At 41.5% G+C, this 20,628-nt stretch overlaps 1 protein-coding gene across 2 annotated transcripts; it reads right to left on the bottom strand.

The window, feature by feature from the left end:
• Window positions 1-343: 343 nt before the first annotated feature.
• HSF2 (heat shock transcription factor 2) lies at window positions 344-16,328 on the bottom strand. 2 transcript variants are annotated; one of them, XM_065632045.1, is made up of 13 exons: window positions 16,049-16,328; window positions 12,268-12,376; window positions 11,925-12,052; window positions 10,984-11,108; window positions 8,575-8,650; window positions 7,315-7,376; window positions 7,116-7,200; window positions 6,064-6,233; window positions 4,500-4,769; window positions 3,976-4,081; window positions 2,332-2,385; window positions 1,653-1,734; window positions 344-1,296 (listed from the first exon to the last, which is right to left on the bottom strand). In XM_065632045.1, exons 1-13 carry the CDS (start codon window positions 16,298-16,300, stop codon window positions 1,007-1,009), a joined length of 1,809 nt encoding a protein of 602 aa, XP_065488117.1. In that variant the 5' UTR covers window positions 16,301-16,328; the 3' UTR covers window positions 344-1,006. The 2 variants fall into 2 exon arrangements, with proteins under 2 accessions (XP_065488117.1, XP_065488118.1); XM_065632046.1 differs by lacking the exon at window positions 2,332-2,385.
• Between the last annotated feature and the right edge of the window lie 4,300 nt (window positions 16,329-20,628).

Genomic DNA, 20,628 nt, shown 5'->3' with positions numbered 1-20,628 from the left:
TCAGGACCTTGAATTTTGGGAAAGCCAACTTCCAGCTCTTTATGGAGTTAAGTCAGTAGGACCTCCCTGGAAAACTGCCCTCAAGGACCAAGGGAGCAGAACAGAGGTGGCAGATCCCTAAGGATATGTTCCATAGAGCACAAGAGCTTGTGATCCCCAGGTTTAAGAAATGGGGTAAGGGAGGCAAGACACTGACATGGCTGAGTCAAGGCCTGCTGGTGCCTGTCCTTATCTTGACCCATGAGACTTTCATTGCATTTTCTCTCCCCTGCCCTGCTGAGGAGGGAAGCGATAGACCAGCTTTGGATCAACCCACCACAGCACATGGAGTAAGAGACAACTCTTAACAAGTATCACACTTAAGTAACATTTATTATATCAGAGTAGATAGATGGTCCAAGTTAAAAGTACTCATGCAGTCAAGGGGCCTGGTGGCCATAGAGCTTCCCCGGTTTGTGCTATGTGTGAGCACTTCCACTGAAGTGAAAGTAAGGCAGAACCAAAAATCAGCAAGGTACAGGCACTTTGTTCCCAGTTCAAGCAGGGAAAAAAAAAGCCTAGATCAGGTCCTGGTCCCCCCCACCCCAAAAAAGCCTCATGTTTGTTAAACAAAACATTGTAAAAAATAGAAAAAACCCAAGATACAGAAAGTCAGTGCTCCCTAACCATACACTACAAGTTTACATCATCATATGTAAGACCAGAAGTATAAGAAATCATAAAGCTTACTATTAACAAGTGTTCAGTTAACTGGGATAGTTAGCGATATGTATAATACCAAGTATTTGACAGCAGCACAATAACAGTCTGACTTGGTATTGCCAACCGTGTCTAACAGCTTGTCTAACCAGGTAAATGGTTGCTTGTAGGAAGTAACATAGAAAAGGTATTTTAGAGTCCACGTTACCTGGTTACATAAAACAGTGATATACAAAAAACTCATATACCAAACAATATTCTAAATAAATAGTTCATCTTCATGACTATATACAGAGTCCCCATGACATTAGTTATCCAAGAAGGGCATGTCTGTGTCCATGGGTGCCGGGGCAAGTTCACATAGATAGAACAGCGTGGCTTCGCTCGCTTCTGCCTCTGTCAGCGGTTCCAGCCGCACCAGTTTGCTCTGGGTGGGCTCGGGATCCAGGCTGCTCTCCAGGAGCTCGTCCACTTCCAGGGGCTTGTCAGCAGAGGAAAGAGTTTCAGCTGCAGAGCTCCCGCTCTCAACAGTGGAGCCTGGGTTGCCGTCGAGGAATGCAAGGAGTGGAAACGCAGTGTACTGTATGAGCTGCTTATCTAAGGGGAAAAAAATGCCCCGAACATTATTAGTTCATGTGCCTTTCTATGTGCAGAAGGAAACAACAAAAATCCATCCCATAGAATTCATTTTAAAATTAATAAAAAACATTATAGCTGTTACTAAAGAATTGCTACATTCACACATAACATCATTTGTTCAGATTCTCCTGCAAAAACATCTGTTTCTCTGCACTTGGTGCAATGCCAAAAACCTAAAAAGCAACTATAGGAAGTATTTTGTTTTCATTATTTCCTTATCAGCATAATACAAAAAAAGAGCAAATAACTGAGATTTTTTTAGAAAAATGCTTGTTCAACAGTTAAACTATTTCAAAAAATCCACTACAACTGACCTGATTTGGGCTTAGAAACTTGTGTTTCCTGTGAAGCTGCTGGACCAGCGTTATTTTTGGTTTCTATTCCCTTTGTCTCCATCTGGAAATGAAAGCAAAATCTTAAAACACACACTTGAAGCCTTTTCCAATGCCACTAGAACACAGCTGACCAACTATTAAAAAAAAAATTATTTGCAAAGTAGTATCAGTTACCCACACTAAGAGACCTTGGCTGAGAAAATGTGAAATGGAAACACAGGCTTACTCAAGCAAGAACCAAAACTAAAACTCAGAAATGAACTGGACAACTACAAAGAGCTAGACCTTTGTGCTACTGCTTAGTCATGTGCTTCTCCCACCTGACAATACAGATGAAAACATTAAGACAAAGTGTGCACCATGTTTGCAAGTACTAAAATATTAGAGGATACAGAAGTCAGGAAACTGGTACAATGTACAGGTATTGGCCTAAAGGTAGTGTATGAGTTTTAAAGGACATTATTAATTAGTCTGCTTTTCCCTTTCTTGTTTAAAACCTAACAGGATGAATTTAGCAGCAGCCTTCCTATTCTCATGGAAGTCTTCACAGCCAGAGCATGAAAAAAGTGCTATTATATCAGTAAGGAAAACAGTAAAGGATGAATAAAGTTTGCATCTCTCACTACTGAGCACATTGAGGAATGGATTTAAGACTTACTTTGGCATTAGTGATATGATCTGTGGGATTCATCTGCACGGAGCTTGTAAAAAGCTGAATAAGACAAAACACATCAAGTTTTAGGTATCTCGATGTTGCTATTAAGAATACAAGAACATCACATCTGCACGTGTGAGAATAATCCCTGTACTTAATGTTTTCACCCTCTCTCAGGGATTAGGGTTTATTTACAGGTAGTGACCACTTTTGCAAAGAAAATCGAGCTTTGGAGAGTAATGGTTTGGAATTCCATGTACCTCGGTCATAAAGGAAACAACTATATTACCCTTAAGTGAGACTAACATGGTTTGCTGCAGTCTTAAAATACCAATTCCTTCTTATGTTGCTGCGTGGAGAATGCTGTGTGCAGTAAGGAAGAACACACCCTGACCAAGTTTGAAAGCGACACCAAACTGGAAGGAATCATCAACACATGGGAGAGCAGAGCTACTGCTAAGAGGGATCTCAGCAAGGTGGAAGAGGGGACAACAGGCGCTCCATCAGGTTCAACAGACAAGCGCATTTAGGACACAATAGCAACCTCATGCATTGGCCCAGGTCAAGGACCAAACAGACTGGGAGCAGCCCCTCGGAGGCAGACTGGGGAGTCATGGTAGACAACATCCTACCATGAGCCAGCAGCATGGCCTTGCTACAGGCAAAGCATCGCCAGGAGGTCAGAGGAAGCAACTATTTCTCTCTGCATAACACCTGAGGCCACTTGTGGAAGAGTGGGGGACACTGGAAGACTGTCCAGGTTTAGGCCTCCCAGTATGAGTTTTCAAACTAGAGGGCATCCAGAGGGCCACAGATGTTTGGGGGCTTATGACATACAAGAGGCTGTGGGAGCTTGGCTAACCTTGTTCAGAGAGGGCAGACAAGCAAGGATAACTGCACTCCTCCACTGCTTCTAGAGAGGTGTTACAGAGAAGACAGACTCCACAGAGGTGGACAAAAGGCAAGAGCTACAAGCTGCAGCAGGAAAATTGTGACTGACACAAGAAAATTATTCCGAAAGAAGAGTCAAGCACTGGAACAGGCACCCAAGATGCTGTGGAATCTCCTGTCTTTGGAGATTTCAGAATTTGAGTCAACAAGGTCCTGAACAACATGATCTAACTTTGAAGCTGGCCCTGCCTTGAGCAAGGGCGCTGGACTAGATGACATGCACAGGTCCCTTCAAACGTAGACCATTCTACTTGACATCAATCTGAAGGGAAATTTAGAACATCTATCCACTCCTAAGAAGTAACCTGAAATGGCAGAGAAACTTGTAAAACAAATGCCAAGACCATTGTAACCCCAGTTCATTCACAAGACCACAGATGACGTGCTGGGCTATTTCAAGCAACAGTATTCATCTAGTTGGTGTCTGAGTTCATGTGGCACCAAATGCAAGCATTATTTTATTAAGCAAAGTCATTCTTCAATCAAAATATTAAGCATTTGCTTCAGCAGTGGTGTAGCACTAAGAATCATACCAGTGACCCAGAAACACATATTCGCAAATACTTATAACTTTCCTTTTTTAAAGGGAAGAAATAAAAAAACCTGTTGTGTTTTAAATCTATTTGAAACAGTAACAACACAAATATTTTCTGTAGTGTGTTACCAAAATACTTAAAATAAACAGTAAAAAATTACATCGACCAGGAGATCTGGATCTATGCTGAACTGTCGTCCTGATAACATAGCTTGGAAGTCCTCTAAACTGCAGTCGATACTGTCAAGATAATCCAGAAGTTCAACTCTAGAAGACAAACAGTATTTTACTGCTATATCCCTTAACAAAAGGAAAACAAACCCACAATTAAGCTTTACACAGATGTACTACATGCATCCACAAATCTTCACCAGAACTAGAATGAACTAACTCTTTCATTAGAAACAACCTCTGGAAAAACCTGAAAATTTCTAGCCTCCTTAGCAGCGAACCCAGGTAAAACAGACAGATACCACATCAACATAACACTATGACGTGACATAAACAGAGGTGCGATTCTTGCACCCAGGTAACCCTAACGAGAGCTATGCAGGTAAATCCTGACAGTTTAAATAACCGTATCCACAACATTACACTGTCAGATTATGCACTCCAACTCGCTTCATGATGAAAACCACAGGTCTCATCTTAAAATACTTAAAAACCAGAAGACCAGGCTACTCACTTTCCAAGAAGATTTATATTCTGTGAAATTACTCCATTCTCATTAAGTATGGAATCCATCATTGACACTGGATCTTCTGCAGTTAAAGTTGACTGGTTATTCAGCTGTACAGCACTTGACATGAGTGGGCTTGTACTGTCGCTGACTGGGCTGAGGGGATCGTTAGCTGTGACAGCAACTGATTCTGTGCTTTTATCCCCTTGAATTACAGGGGCATATTCTTCTTCATTATCATCTTCCACAATTACAATATCAGGAGAATGACTACAACTGTAATGTGAGACAAATGAATTAAAGTATTTCATACACTCATTAAATTGGTACTACTCCACAGGTTTAGTTATTTCTCATTTTAGTCAAGCTACTATAAGGAAATAAACTTTCCTGCTGCTTTTTAGTATGAAACATGGCAAGATACTGTAAATATCTATTTACCGTCGATATGGTGCTGTAATGCTCAATACAGTTAGTACAGCTCAGCTAGCAGACACTGTTGTGCTAGACCACAGTAACAACTGCTATAAAGCAACACAGGTATTTTTTTGCATTAGAACAACTATAAGCTTGCACATAAATATAAAATATGTACAAAATGGACCAAAGAATATGAGGCCATCGAACTAGGCAGACAATATATATTTTGCATTTTTCCAGTTGAACAAAATTAACTCTGGAGCTTCCACAATATGAAGGATCTCTTGACAGTGTTGTAGTTAATTAAGCTTGTTATGTATAGCAGGGAGGCAACCTAAAAGCCAAGAAAGAGTCTAAAATAATTTGCTTTCCTCCATATTCTGGTTTTCTTAACCCTTAAGTAGCTATTTGTTGTGCTGCCCCTCTATCACAGCCTTATCTTCACAAAACTTTTCTATCAGAGAATGCATTCCTAAATACCAGCTGAACGGGAACAACGGTACTAGTTTAAGTATAAACTAGAAATATCTTATGTTTTATTCTTTGAGTCATAAGATTGGGCCAGTTAATACAATGCAATTCAGGAAGAGAGCTGTGTTGCAATCCATGGATGAAGTTTCAACTGCTCATAGCTGGAAGATGAACTACTTCCATAGTGCTAAGTATAGACAGGAAGGAACGCTGTCACAAAACACATGGGACTGAATAAAAAACCCTCTTGACATTAACTATCTTAAAGTTCAAAGACCACACACCAACACTTGACAAACAGCTCATGCAAATTATTCTCCATTAAAATCTGTAAAAACAAGGGAAGCCATTCCTGTCTGTATTTATAACCAAAACTAAGACAATTTTACTTTGTCTTTGGACAACTAGTATTTTTAACAAGAGTGCAATAATACTGATTGTTTCTCACTAGTTTTTATCTTCAGCATATTAAAAATCCAACAGCCAATTAACTATCTGGAACAAATCCAGAGGTCAATAAATCAGAACCTAGTGTGAATTCACAGATGGAGCTTCTTTATGTGCAGGAGTACTGAATAATTCTGACTTCATTAAAAAAATTACCCAAGACTTCTGATTTATTGTATATTGTACAACACTGAAAGCCAATTATCTATATAGACTGCTAAAGACTTCTTACTTGGAAGAATCTGAAGTGGTATCTTCATTTGCTTCTGGTGTAATGGGAGGATTTTCTTCATCACCCATGGGATTTTCTTCATCACCCACATCCTCAGTGACATCATAAATAATGATGTCATCTGAAATCTGTTCCCTTTGTTTTAAGCCCTCATTTCTGTTGAGAGGTACCTAAGAATTATTTTAAGAAGAGTCATGGGACAGAAGGACAATAAGCTTCAGCATTCAGACAGTTATAATTGTATCTTGCAATGCTTCGATTCTAAAGATGTATAAGAGCTTTCCTACACCTCTAAGAGATGACAAGCTGTTTGTATAGATGTACATTGAATAGAAAAACATACAAACAAATGAACAAGCTGGAGAACAGCAACTACAGAAAAAAATGTTTGGCAAATACTACAGGCATAGAAATAAAAATATGCTAGCACTACCATCAAAAGCAACAAAAAAGCTACAATGGGACTAAATAAGAACTAAAAATATTAAAACAGTAACTGGCATTTAAATAGTACTTTGTTATAAAGCTATTAATTCTAGTACCATGCTACAGTACTCATTCTAATGATTTCCCCACCAACCATTATTTGGGTAGCAAAAAACAACTTTCAGTGGTGTGACCCATTCAAATGGCACAGCATCCTGACTTGAGTTTGCTGGGTTGGATGCTGCCTTGCAGAGCACCACGCTGGATCCTTGTCCCTGTATGGGGCTAGGGATACCTACGTCCCAGAGATAACACCACAACATACCCCTGCTATTTCTAACAGCACTGCTATTAAAAGCAAACTGTTCTTAGTAGGATCACATCAAGCTGTATTTAATACATATACATGTTTACACATGCTTACACATGTTTATATTGAAAAGCGAATGGTGATTATCAGCACGCTTGGCTTCTGAAGGAAAGACAACACAGCATATTGCTTCTAAAAGTTGATAGCTCTCAGTACACAGCTGTTTTACTCCCCATAAGACAAGCTACTTGATCTGTCTGCCTCCTTCACTCCTTCCTTCATCATAACAAAAGAGTACACATAATAGAAAACTTACATGGTGGTTACTGTCAGCTGGTTCTTTCACGATTTGTTGAAATACATTTGACTTTGTAGGGCCGTTCGTGTTCAGAAGTAGAGGCCTAAATCAGAAATAATAAAGGAAGAAAGCCCATCTCAAAACTAATTCTTTGGGTTTAGTCAACAAAACATGTCAGTGTATTGACTGGATAGCAAGTTTTCAAGACCATATTTACCTCTTGCGTTTTAGGCTCACTAGTTGGTTATTCTGCACCAATGTAACAATAAACTGTACAATCTATAAGGAAAAGAATACTATTGTTAGTCACTCTACTCTGTAATTGCTTCTCTCAAGAGTACCAAGATACTTTAAAGCAGAAGACTTCAGTAATATAATCTATACATATACAGAACACTTATTTTGTGTATTAACTTTCATATAGAACTGTTTGGAAAAGAATCATGATAGAATAGAATAGAATACAATAGAACAGAATAGAATAGAAAACACTACTGGTAATATCTAAAAAGAATAAAGTTATTCAGTTGTCTGAAAAAGGCTTTTCACATAGCAGGCAATTAAGAACAGACTTTTACAGTACATCATATAGTACACAGAAAAACATCCAGTAACCCAAACTATTAGAAGAACTCTAATAAGCAATGACAGAAGGCACATAGGGATGTTGACTGTAAACATAATCTGTATCTGCAAATACTGATTCTGGGGAAAGGCATCTTTGACATATTCGGAAAAAGTGACATGTACACCTAACAGTATTCATCAGCTGCCTTTCCACTAGACATGTTAGACTTTTTTCCCTTATGTTTTAAAAACTTAAGGATTAAAAGTATGTATTTGGCTTGAACAAATGGTAAAAAATAATCAGTAGGAGTCTCTGCTAGAGGGCTGCTTTCAGTGTTGTTATTTCTGCTACATTAAAAAAAAACCCCAACGTGTAAAAACTCTTCGCATTTACAGCAGTTTTGGAAGATCCTAAGTCCAACTGTTAAACTAAGCTAACATAACATATTATCAGTGGGTTACACTCAACTCGTTCTTCTGGTAACTTTAGCAATATACTGTCAGAGGGTCAGTTAATTAGGACAGGAGTGAATTTCCAGTACAGAATTTCGTAATTCTTGCAGTGAGAGTTTTTTCTGAGATCATCCAACACAGAATATTAGTCATTCAGCTCCTGAAGTAATAAAAAATGAATGAATGAATGATGTAAGATGTTCCTGAACCTCTTTATTTGAAAATGTTTACAAGAATTTGGCTTTAACATCTGCTTATGAAGTGAAATACATCGAATGTCTGTTTCACAAAGATTTGTCCACCATACACCACCCTGGGTTTTTTTTCCTCTTAAAACACATTTCGCACACTACAAAAAAAAAGAGGGCAAAACAAGGTAATATGTGGCACAGTATTCCTTGTTCAGAAGCACTCGCTCATTCATATATGACACTTGAATAAAGTGTCTTATACTTACTTTCCGAATAACTTGCTGTTGTTTCAAGTGTTTTGCTCTCAGTTCTGCCACTTCCCTCCAAAGAGATTCATTCTCCCTGTTTGAAAAGGACAGTTTAAAAGCCAAACTAAAACTAAGCTTTAAAATACTTATATTAATCTTTTTTGCTAATGCTTACTTAGCTTCATTAAAGCTCTGAAATGTGTTTTTAGATTGTTGGGGAAAAATACAAAAAAGAAACAAAGTCATAGTCAGCAGCCTTGGCAAACAATTACAAAATGGAGACCCAAACACAACAAATAGCCTGCAGGGAATTTCCAGCCTCCTTAACAAAAAAAAAAAAAAAAAAAAAAAAAAAGCCAAATTTGGCAATACTTATTACACACACAGTCAGCATTTAAAAAATAACTATTGTTTCCTTTCCCTTTAACAAAGTTACCTTCTCCTCTTCCTTCCAGTAATTAAATCCTAAGCAATTGGTTTCTGGCAGCAGCAAAGGATCAAACAGTATAAGAATGCAGTTTCCTCTCACCACCAAAAACCAGAGCTCTTCATCTATATCAAGCCTGTTTGCCCTTCCTCGCACACTTCAACTTGCAACTATACATCCACATTGAAAGCATCTCTACAGAACAACCTCTCAAGTCACACACGTGGTTCTCATGAAACGCTGCCATTTTACAAACCTGGGATGTTCCAGTACTCACAGGAATCCAGTTGCTGAGACATTATAAAACTGCTGTAAAGTGGTCCTCGCTATCACATCCATAAACCTCACTGTTTCCAACAGCATAAAGTACATTAAGGGGTAGATAATGGACATCAAAAGCTTCACTGAATAAGGGAAGACAACATACCACGCTCCCCTCTTTTGCAGTTTAGTTTTTAACAGAGATGTATGCCAAAAAAAAAAAAAAAGAGCAAAATCTCTCCACTGGTGTCTGGGTTTTCAGGAAACCTTAAGCTAAGTTTTTGGAAACAGTTGTTTATATCCAGTGTGATGAAGCTCATTACTCACCCCTCAAACTGCTCCTATGTCAAACATACACTTTAAGAGTACAGTTCCATCACAAATTTAACAACTGAGGTCAGGGATTCTGAACTTTCTCAATTTCTCACCAGTTTTATTAACATGTTTTGTAGGACTAGGTCTTCTGATTTAGCTCCAGTTTCCACTTAAATAATTTTAAACTCATGGGACAACAATACAGATGTCAAAGACTAACTATTTTATCTTCTCATCTCTACAAACTGTCAGGCCATTAGCAACTGGATGTCATTTCAGCCAAAGGCAGTCCTGCTCTGGGTAGGGGTTTGGACTGGACAGCCTTCTGAGGTTTCTTCCAACCCAAATTAGTCTACAGTTTGGAAAGGGTGAATATGAACATTTTTTACTCTAGATTGGCCAGATTCTAATAAAGGCTCTTTCTAGACAAAGTAAGTTTACCTTTGGATATACTACCACTAAAGTAATTAGAACTGAAGACTAGAAATGACAGAATTTAAAAGTTAAACTAATCGGTGACCTCTGCCATAGAAGTACACAATCATTTATGTTCTCAACATAAGGACTCCTGAGGTGTTGTGACTTACAGTGCATGAGCTTATGCTTGTATATCCTGCCTGTATCTACATAGCCTAAAGCAGGGGTGTCAAACTCATTTTCACCAGTGGCCACATCGGCCTCATGGTTGCCTTCAAAGGGCCGAATGTCATTAGTCCTAAAATTACATTTGGCTGATATGGACCCCGGCGAAAATGAAACTGACACGCCTGCTCTAAACTATTAAATAATTCGTGACATACATCTCTTACTGTTGAGAATAAATCCTAATTACTAAATAGGTAATAATGCAATTCTAAAAATACTCTATTTACATTTGGATTTTAGATTCTGTAACTCTGTCACTGAGGCAACCACAGAATTTCCAAATTAGATTTCTAAACAGACTTTCATAGACATTAACTCTACCGCAATTTTTAGCAGTGGGGGAACGAAGACAACAGGAAAATAAAAAGCAATGAGCAAAGACATTATTTGTAGTGAGAAAGTATTATAAGCAACTCGCACAAACCAAACTCTGCCTCAAACTAAACACAATAACTACTTCAAACTTGACATAAACCAGTATACTTATGATAAGAGCTGAGTTGAATATTCAGTCTTACCAGCGATATGGAACTACTATTCAAGGTGTTATATAATTGCCCACTACTAGACAGTTCTTCAAATAACAACATTGCCTATTACTTTTAGCGATATAAAAATATTCAATTTTTAATGCAATTCTTTTATTGAAATTTACTTTCCTAAAGCAATATTTGAAATTAGGCAACAAGATCAAGAGACACCTAAAATTAGGTCTTTGTCTGGTATCTATTACCAGAATTACGCAATTTTAGTGGTGAGTTGCTGATGGAACAGCTTACCTCTTCAAAGCAGACAATCGAGATTCAATAGTCTCTTGTTTAATTTGCACCTTTTGAGCGCTACTTATTATTTTGGAGAGATCTTCCTGACGTATCTTGTTTTCTTCAGGTCTCGAAGAAGAAACCTTTAAAAGATTAGAATCCAGAAACAACACTTTCCTTTACTCATTGTTAACTACTATTTTCTTTTGGTAATCAAGTATATTTTCTTCCAGTGTTGATAAACCATGCATTTAAGTTAATAATAAACCAAGTATCAAGTAAAAAAATACAGAAACACACAGAAATTTCCTGTTACAGCTGTCACATTAGCTTTAGTTGTTACAAATATTTGTGTACGTCCACATTCTTCAGGCGTTCTCTTAAGTGCTCTACTTCATCATAACTGCTTCACGATAACCCAGTATTAATAAGTACATCCTCTCACCACAGTTTAACTTGCCATATTTCTATTTGAAATCTGTATTCACCTGATTCACAATAACAGCAGAGCACATTTCAAAATTACATTTAGCAGCACATCAAACATGTTTATAGGTTTGCCCCCTGTTCTCTTTGGTGGAAAGTTTAATGCTTACAGTAGCTTTGTTCTGAAACGAGCTATATCAACAAGCAGATTGTTATATTACTGATGGTTAAGTCAAAGCACGCTCTGCACCCCTTTTAATACCCATTTGCAAAATGTCACCTTTGCATAACTCATTCATTTTTGCCACCTGTGAAAACTTACTATAATGACAGCAAAGCAAGTTAGATAAATGAGTCCACTCAAATCCCCCAAAATACCTTTAAGCAAGCCAAGATATATATATATAAGCAATTTGTTTCCCCAAAACCCAAACTTATTTGCACCCACAATCCTGCAATTAAGCTTGACATGAACTTTGCTATTCATTCATACTCACTAGTACAGATTTTCCACACACTGAGTTTTCACTAACCTTCCTTTTAATGTGTTCCAACAAGTCCTCCCGGCCTTGCTTAAAATACGGGTGCTGAAACTCTACTGGACCATCTCTTTCCAGTTTGACGATCCCAGAATCAAGATGGACAACTTTACGGAAGCCATCTTTTAAAAAAGAAACAGAAAAGGGAAAAAAAACCCAACAACTCTCAAAACCCACATTAAGAAACTGAAACTATGCTGTCCCAACTATCTCTTTATCAGTTTTGAGGATAAGACAGCATCCTACTTGCAAAGAACACAGGGACACTGCTCAAAGGAAATTGTCTACAATTAAATATGTACAGGATCTAGAACAATGCTAGAAAGCAAAAACTTACACATGTTTAACTGTCTGACAAAGCTCGCCATGTTGTTGTGCTTGAAGTACTTGGGAAGAATCTCTTTTGCAAATCTCTGTTCATCCAACACCAAGAAACTCTGGCCATTCTAAAACGAGAGACACATTAAGCTACTTAAAGACCATCACAGAAAACATGCTGGGCTTTTAGAATTCATCACCAGATAGGAATGTTTCCTTTGTGCATGCAGTACGTAACTGATCTGCTTGCTTAAAATTTTCCACAACAAATGTACAAACCCTGCAGTTGCAAAGTGACACCGTATTATCAATTTACATAGCTATCCATATCTGAAAGGGAACAGCTTTATTGTTACTCATTGCTTCCTTGAGAAATGAATTATTTGTTTACCAGCAATTACCACAGTTTTGCTACAGGCTAATCCTATCAATTTTGTATACAGCTTCAAAGTATTGGGAAGGAATCTAACAAACAGATCGTGAAAGGAGAAAAAAACCCAAACAATCAGCTGAGAGTCCCTTCTGCTTTCCAGTATAAAGGCATGATTAGTTTGACAGGACTTGTAGGGTGTCCACTGGGGTTTGGAGTTACCAAAAAGTAGCCACCCAAGGCAACATCCCCATCCTCCTGGGATGCCAACTGTGAGGGAGGCCTGATCTTATTTCATCCACAGGCTGTAACTAAAATAGAAGTGTCAGCTCTTTGTTCTTTAGTAACTGTGCTCTATTAACTAAAGGATGAGGAACTGGCAGAATCCAAACTAGCTACTTCAAAATGGTTTACGTTTTGTCTGTACACCCACAGTACTCTCACCCTGTATTTAAGAAGCAGCACATCATCTTTGACAAATGTCAGCACTGACACTGCACTTTCTTAGAAACCCTCAAGTTCAACAAGTCACATTTGTTTCTTACTCCCAAATGCCAGCAGTTCTATGATCTCAAGAAATGCAAAGAACTAACCATGAGATCATGTGAAGATCCTTACCCAAGAGCTTGTTTATGAGAAATCAGCAAGGCTGGTCAGAAGCAGGATTTATAAATGGCTCACCATTAGATGAGTTAGGAGCTTGAGACTGAGAGGAGGATGGGAAGATGAAAACCTTCCCGTTATGTGCCTACCTACCCTCTACTGGGAATCAGTCAGTGGAAGGAAAAGAGGAAGCAAACTAGGTGAAGAGACAGATCATTTTAGCTAATGCATTAAAGAAACTCACGAGCCGAAGGTAGTCAAATGACACTACAGTGACCTGTGATGCCAACGGCTTTCATGCTGCACCTTACACTTCATTGTCACTTTGACATTGTTCAGGCCGAATACAGAAAATCCAGGCAATACTTGTACTAGTTGTTGTTGCCCTGATAGTCATTTACAGCAAAGCTGTACAGACATTAAGGCCTGACTTGAACTCACTAAAGCACTACTACACAGCTAAATACAGTTTCCAAGTTCTAGTGTTACTGACTGCAGCACACAGCAATCTTCCAAGTACCTCATTTGGTACTCCTTGTACACAGTTCCACAGACGACACATACCTGCAGCTTCACTGACATAAGTATGCAGGGAGACAAATCTGGCTGTTTGGTTTCAGAGGGTGTTTATCCTTACAGTGTAAGGATATGGGTTTGTATAGGAGGGAAGCAAGTATTAGAGTAACTGTACTCTCCTTTCCCTGTTACACTTGGTACACTTTCTGTACCCCACAATATTGACATACTATATTTTTATAAGGTGCCATCACTTGTGTGCCAAGTGATCCCAAAACCTTCCCCCACACAAGAACTGGTGCATACTGATAACATCAACTGTGATTAGCAGATCTTCCTTCCACAAACAGCCTTGCAGAATTTAAAATAATTAGCCTTTATTTTTAATTAAGAAAATAATACAAGGATACCTAATAATAGCCTTGGTGTGCTTACTTGTGATAAGCATAAGCAATTTATTTGGAGAGTCTCCATTGAAAGTGTAGGATGGCAAAAATGGCACTTCTTAAACTAGACAAGATCTGAATCTTCATATGGCTCTTTGCATCACTCTTTCAGGGGGAAAAAAAAAAAAAAAAGGAAAAAAAACCACTGGGAGGAAAAGCTGCCATAATCTACCAAAACTACCCGCTTCCTTGTTCGCAAGTTTTGGCTGGTTACTGGTAACATTATCAGTAAAATGTTTAAGACAACATTTTAACATTGCTTCAGCATTTAAAATAGACTTAGGTGAGAGCTGGCATCTCAACACCACTTGAAGATGTTGATACAGTTTGAGAATAGGCATTTTAAAAATAAAAAAATATTTTTAAAACATCTAAGATATAGAGAAAAACGTATTATTAAAAAAACCTACTTAGCATTTATCACAAGAGTTAGCAATGATTACTGCAGCAAACTTGCAGTGCTTTATTACATTGTAAGAAGGTGATTACTCCTGGCTTTCCAATATTTTAAGATACTTATAAACTTTGTGCCCTGATAACACTTCTTTGTTACTTACTACAACAGCCCACATTTGAATATAAAGGATTCAAGATGAAAGGGCATCCAACACAGGTTTACCATTTTTCTTAAAACCAATCAAAGTAGATGTATATCAACATGGCCGCTGTACCCGTTTAACCTGCAGTTCCCAGGACAGGGACTCCAGTTACCAAAACAAACAGCAGCAGATCGACACACGTGTCGGCCCCATCACTACCGATGGGTACCCGGCTTGACTTTCCGCAGAGACATGCCCGTGATCCATCCTCTCCAGGCCGCACCAGGCCGTGGGCGGATGCTGATGTGCGGATGGCGGGGGTGCCCGCTCCAGCAGGTGGACACAAACCCGGGCAGACGCCACCCGAGCGCAACAGTTGTCGCCCCACGTGGCCGCCCGCCAGCCCGCCAATGAGCGCGGCCTGCTCCCGCCGGCCCGTGGCCCCTGCGGGCAGCACAGCTCGGCGCGGCCGCCCCCGGCCCCGCGGGAAAGGCCGCTAGATCTGGATGGGTGTCACCTGGGGGATCAGCGCCCCCGTCTGCTTCACGTACAGGAGACGACGACAACTCCCCGATTTCCACCCCCCCCCTTTTTTTTTTTTAACCCGGGAACCGCGCGCTGTCAGGCAGTCCGCGGCTCACCAAAGGCGAGCCCGGTTATTTACCCGCGCTGGAAAACCCCACCGCATCTCTGCCTTTCCCGCACTACGGCTTAATAAAAGCTACGTGTCGGCGCACCGCAAAAAACAACCCCTCTCCGATCCCTGCCCCCCAAGCCCAGGGGCGCCCGCCCACCGCCCCCCGGGAAAACCCCCAGCCTGCTCGGTCGGGGCCGGCACACAAGCCCCCGCATTGGCAGCCCGGGGCGCGGCCCCCAGCGCCCGTACTCCCCAGGTACCCGCAGCCGGAGGCGAGGGGAACCGGCACCTCCCTAGCAGCCCCGCCCGGGCTGGGAGAGCTGCGAGGCCCCAGAGCGGCCGCACGGCGGCTCGGGTGGGGGGCGGGCAGGCGGCGCTCCCCCGGGCCGCCTGGGGGAAGCCCGACCAAGCCATGCGGGCGTGCGCAGGTTTTCTGCCCTCCTCCCCACACGCGCCGAGGCCCGCGGCCCCCCGCCCGCCCCATCGCCGCGGCCCCCGTGGAAGGCCCACCAGCCGGCCGGCTCTCCCCTAGCAGGCCCCGGGTGCCCGCCGGGCCCGGGAGGGGCTGCCTGCCGCCGCCGCCGCCGGAGGAACTGGTGGGGGAAAGGGGGGAGGGGGGGGCATCCCAGCGCCCCGCGCACGCGGGCAGGGGCGAGCCGGCCAACCGCCGCGGCTGGCGCGCGCCGCACCTGGCTCCAGGTGATGAGCTGGTTGCTGGGGGCCTCGCCCACCAGCGCCCACAGCTTGCTGAGGAAGGCCGGGACCCCCGCGCTGGCGGAGGGCGGCGGCTGCGGCTGGGGGGTCTGCGGCTGCTCCTGCTTCATTGTCGCTCGAGATCCTCCGCCGTCTGGCCGGGGGAGGGGCGCAGGGGGAGGAGAACCAGCCCGACTTTCCCCCGCCCCGCCCCACGCGCGCGCCTGCGCACCGGGCGGCCCCCGCATGCGCGGCGGCCCGCCGCACGTGCGCGTGCGTTCCGGCCCGCCCGCCGCCCCTTCCCCCTGCGCCTTACATAACGTCCCCACGTGCACACCCCCCCTCCCGTCACGTGTCACAACAGCGCGGGCCAGGCCGGCCGCCCGGCAGGCGCGGCGCGTGGGCCCCGCCCACACAGATGTGCAGCGGCCGGGACCAATGGGGGCGCGCCTTTCCCCTGGGGGTGTGGCCACGCGGTGGGCGGGGCGCCGGCTCCCCCCGGGGCAGGAGGGTGAGGAGGCGCTTCAGGAGACGCGGAGGGGGTGAGGAGGTGCTGTGGTGTCCAGAGAGACGCCGTCCTTTGCCTTCACCGAGGTCACGCAGGACGGAGCAGGCACCTCTAATTGCAGGTACCGGGCACTTCAGTATCAAGCCCGTTGCTCAGGGCCTGCAGAGGCTCTGAGTGGCCATCAGTCTCCTACCTGCCCCTGCTGTGGCCTAACACTGCACACAACAGGATCAGCATCTACTATACACCACGTGCTAATCAGCTGTATAAAAATGTTAGGGACAGTTTATTTGAAAGATTATGCAAGCCATTGGGTAAGTATCAAAGATGGAGGCCTTGCCTAGGACTGTAGCACTGTCAAACAAAACACCTCAACCCCATCCCCTTCAACCTGCTGGTTGACTTGTGCTTTGTCAGGTTACTTGTCAGTGTACTCACAGCTAGAGACACCTCATCTATCATCCTCAAGTTTTGCTTGGTTGTAATTAAAAAAAAACCCCACCCACCTGACCTCCATGTTTTAAAATTCCTCAGTTTGATGACATTTTCAATGAAAATAAATACAAAATTGTTCAGGTTTTCCAAAGCTAGTTGAAACAGTCACTTCTGCTGCCAGATCTGTCTCAACAGTCTGCTCTCACCTGTGACTGGGTTCCAGGGAAGGCTGCAGAACAGGTTGGCAAGGTCTGGGAAGCAACTTACAGGTGCAGAGAACGTGCCTTTTGGAAGGCTACTCAGGTCTATGTTTTCAGAAAGGTCTAGTAGAAAGGTTAAAAAACAGCTTGTCAGCTAGAAAATATGGATACTCATGGTAAATCATTATATACATGACCTAAGAAAATGAACATAAGCATATGCACAACAGAAGCTACCAAGCTAATTCAGTAGGAAAAAAGTTAGGCAGTCTCTAAGGAGACCTCTTTCCAAGGCAAATTGTGTTTAGGCTTCAGACCTATTGGCTACAGAGACTCTGGAAAAAAAAAATCCATTGAAATAAAAAAGACAGCTCTAGGAAAATAGCCTAATAAATGGTAAAATGCAATAACATTTCTTTCCATGCACTACCAGGTGTTTTACTAAACTTAATTGCAAACTTAATAGTAAATAATTTTCAATAAATTATTCTGTGGAACTAAAAACTAGTATTTTCACAACAAATCCTCAGGAATTGACAGTGTTACTGATGGGTTTTTTTTGAGAGAGAGAGTTCACAAAACTGTCTCAAATCAAGGTCAGCTTCATCTGCTTCAGTTCACCATGAGAATAAAGCACAATGGCACAGGAAAAAAACCTGAGAACCTTTAGCCCAGTAGCATGCAGGAAAATGAATTCAAACATTTCCATTTCAAGGTATCACGCGGCTTCTCTTACAGCATTAGCAGACTACAGCAGCCTGGGACAAACTCGTTGACTGACACTGACTAGCTCACTCCTCAGGGAAGTCACAGTTACTAATAGTGTGTTTGGCTCAGAGTTCCAGGGTCAGTATTTGGTATGATAAAATTTATAAGAACACCTTTTAAATTTGAGCACAAGTTTACAGTAATTGTCCAAGTAATTTCGCATCCTGACATGCAATGCAGCAAGCTCCTACCAGGTTCCATTTATCTGGCTACAAATACTAGAAAAGCAAAGAGAATATAGTTGTGATTTAATCTGGACGCAATGTTTCTCTCAACCTTATATTCGTTGTTTACAACACACATTTGAAAAAAAGGAGTTAATCTGCAGAACTGTTGGACAATATTTCAAAATGTGCTTGTAAATGCTGAATTATTTCTAAAGGTAAAATGCTATATTGATATCTTTTGCTAAGACAGAAGTAGAACCACACAATTTTTTTGCATTTTGCTAGTAGATTAAATATAATCTTGGTGAGAAAGACCATTGTACAGTTTGTATAGTCTTGCAGTCAAGGCAATTCTTTCAACCTTTCCTGCTAAACCTCAGTTTAGGAACAAAATCTTCTTAAGGCTTAAAAACTGGAAGTTATTAATTTAATACTTAGCGTAAAATTTTAGCAATATGCAATGCAAATAACCCTTCAATTAGTTTTTTTTACTATCTTACAAGGTCTGAACACAAGGTAATAGCTTGCCTATGTTCATTAAGCTTCCTGTTACATTATTTTACAAGTCAGCAATTGTAGAATTTGGCAGTCTTTAACCCAGGGCTATTTTACTTTGTAGTATCTTCATGAGCAGTGCTATCAATCATCTTTTTCCACTCTACAGTAAAACTTTCCTCCACTGAGCTTGCAGAAATCTGGTAATTATCAGTTCTGAGACAGATCAAGCTATTTAAATTTTTCACAATACAGTTCTCACTCTCCCATCACCAGAAAAATGTAACATTTGAAAACTTTCAGGGTATTGTGAAATGTGGGGCAATTCAGAAAGAACAGATTTCTTCCCATATCCCTTAACTAAACCCCTTGAGCCCCAGCTCATGCTGTTCCTTCCCAGACCTCGTTCCCCCTCCCTATGACCCTCAGTTCCCCCCACATGCAGGAGTTCCAACTAAGACCTAGTGCTTGGGGACTAAGAGAGCACTGCCAACAGGGAACATCTCATTTCCAGCTCTTCTCTTTTTTTCCCCTCACAACTTTCACAGAGAGGCGATATAGGTAGTAACACCTGAAATCTGTGCAGGAAACCAAGGGAATAAAGCAGGAGATCTGTTTATGTCACTACCTATTCATCATCATGTACATGTAGAATCACAACCACCACTGGTCTCTTCCTCTCATGCTGGAGCAGCAGGCAAGCCCCACAGCAGTCCTGTACTCTTGTGAACTTTGGCTACTGATTGTCCAGTTTGAATGTGGTTTCTGAAAAAATAATTTGGGATGGGGATTCTTTGTTCTACAGCATACTTCCACATAGAGGTCACAAAACAGCCCTCCTGTAAAAATACTTTTCTGACATGAACTTCACCTATCTTCTCTCACTTCCCATTTTCTTCCACTATAGTGGAATATACAGCAAGGGTCAACCTTTCCTTACAGGCTGTTGCTGTGGCTCTTGTAAGTCTGAAGTGCAATCTGTGTGAATTCCTGTTACATCAGACTCTGAGTAAAGCCTGAGCCAGCTCCCCAAGGGATACCAGTCTATAGATATTCCTAAAGACAAACAGCATGATGCAACACAAGGAACTGAAAATGTCAAGTGAGCCAAAGGTAGGGTGACAGATTTCAAGGCGATAGTCTCCTCTTTTTGTGACCACTATTTGTCCGGGTTGAAACGCATGACATTTGAAGGTTCTGGCAATGATAAGGTAGTAAAGAATGACACAGGCATCCTGTAACTCTTAGGCAGGCTATAATTTGTGTTTCAAATCCAGTTATCTTTATTGATTTGTCTATATTGATCCATGTGAAAGCAAAAGACAAATCAGTCACTGAGCTTGCACATGTTGCCCTTTGAACAAGCACAGAAGGCCACAAGTAAACCACCCTGGAATGTCCATAGTATCAGTGTGCACAGCACTTCACAGCCAAATTTGATGCAAGCCTTCCACCTTTGAAAAAAGTATTACACCATTTAAATACCTGAGAGTGTTCCTAAGAGTCCCGACTCTGCACATATTAGGATCTCCTTGAATTAAAAGTGGCCCTAAGAGGCCTGGCTTTAAGTTAAACCTCCTTGAGCCTGGGATAGTCTTTGAGACTTCTTTGTTCATGATGAAATTGGCTAGAATAGGTGAGGTAAATGAAATTTCAGAGAGGTTCTGAAGAGATTGTTCTTTCAAAACCAATATCCTTTCAGCTAGTTTTATGCTATGCTTGTGCATCTGATTCAAGTACAGTTAAGTTTTTCAGATGGCTAAAGGATTCATTCATTCTCTTCTCCACATGCCCTTCAGGAAAAGCAGATGGCACAGTCAGCACACCAGATATCTAATAGGCAATGATAGATTGAAGACTGGCAGTAAGTTATAAAATTAAGTTATGATAACTGTTCCCTACAGTATATTTCAAATTAAGCTATGATAACTGAAATGCATTTCTATTCGTGATCAATGGCTGCTTTTTTTTTCCTTGAAAGGAAAATTCAGACCTACATTCAT

Source organism: Caloenas nicobarica, chromosome 3 (assembly GCF_036013445.1).
Source record: "Caloenas nicobarica isolate bCalNic1 chromosome 3, bCalNic1.hap1, whole genome shotgun sequence".
NCBI classification, from domain to species: Eukaryota; Metazoa; Chordata; class Aves; order Columbiformes; family Columbidae; genus Caloenas; species Caloenas nicobarica.
This window is presented reverse-complemented; position numbering and strand designations above follow the sequence as displayed.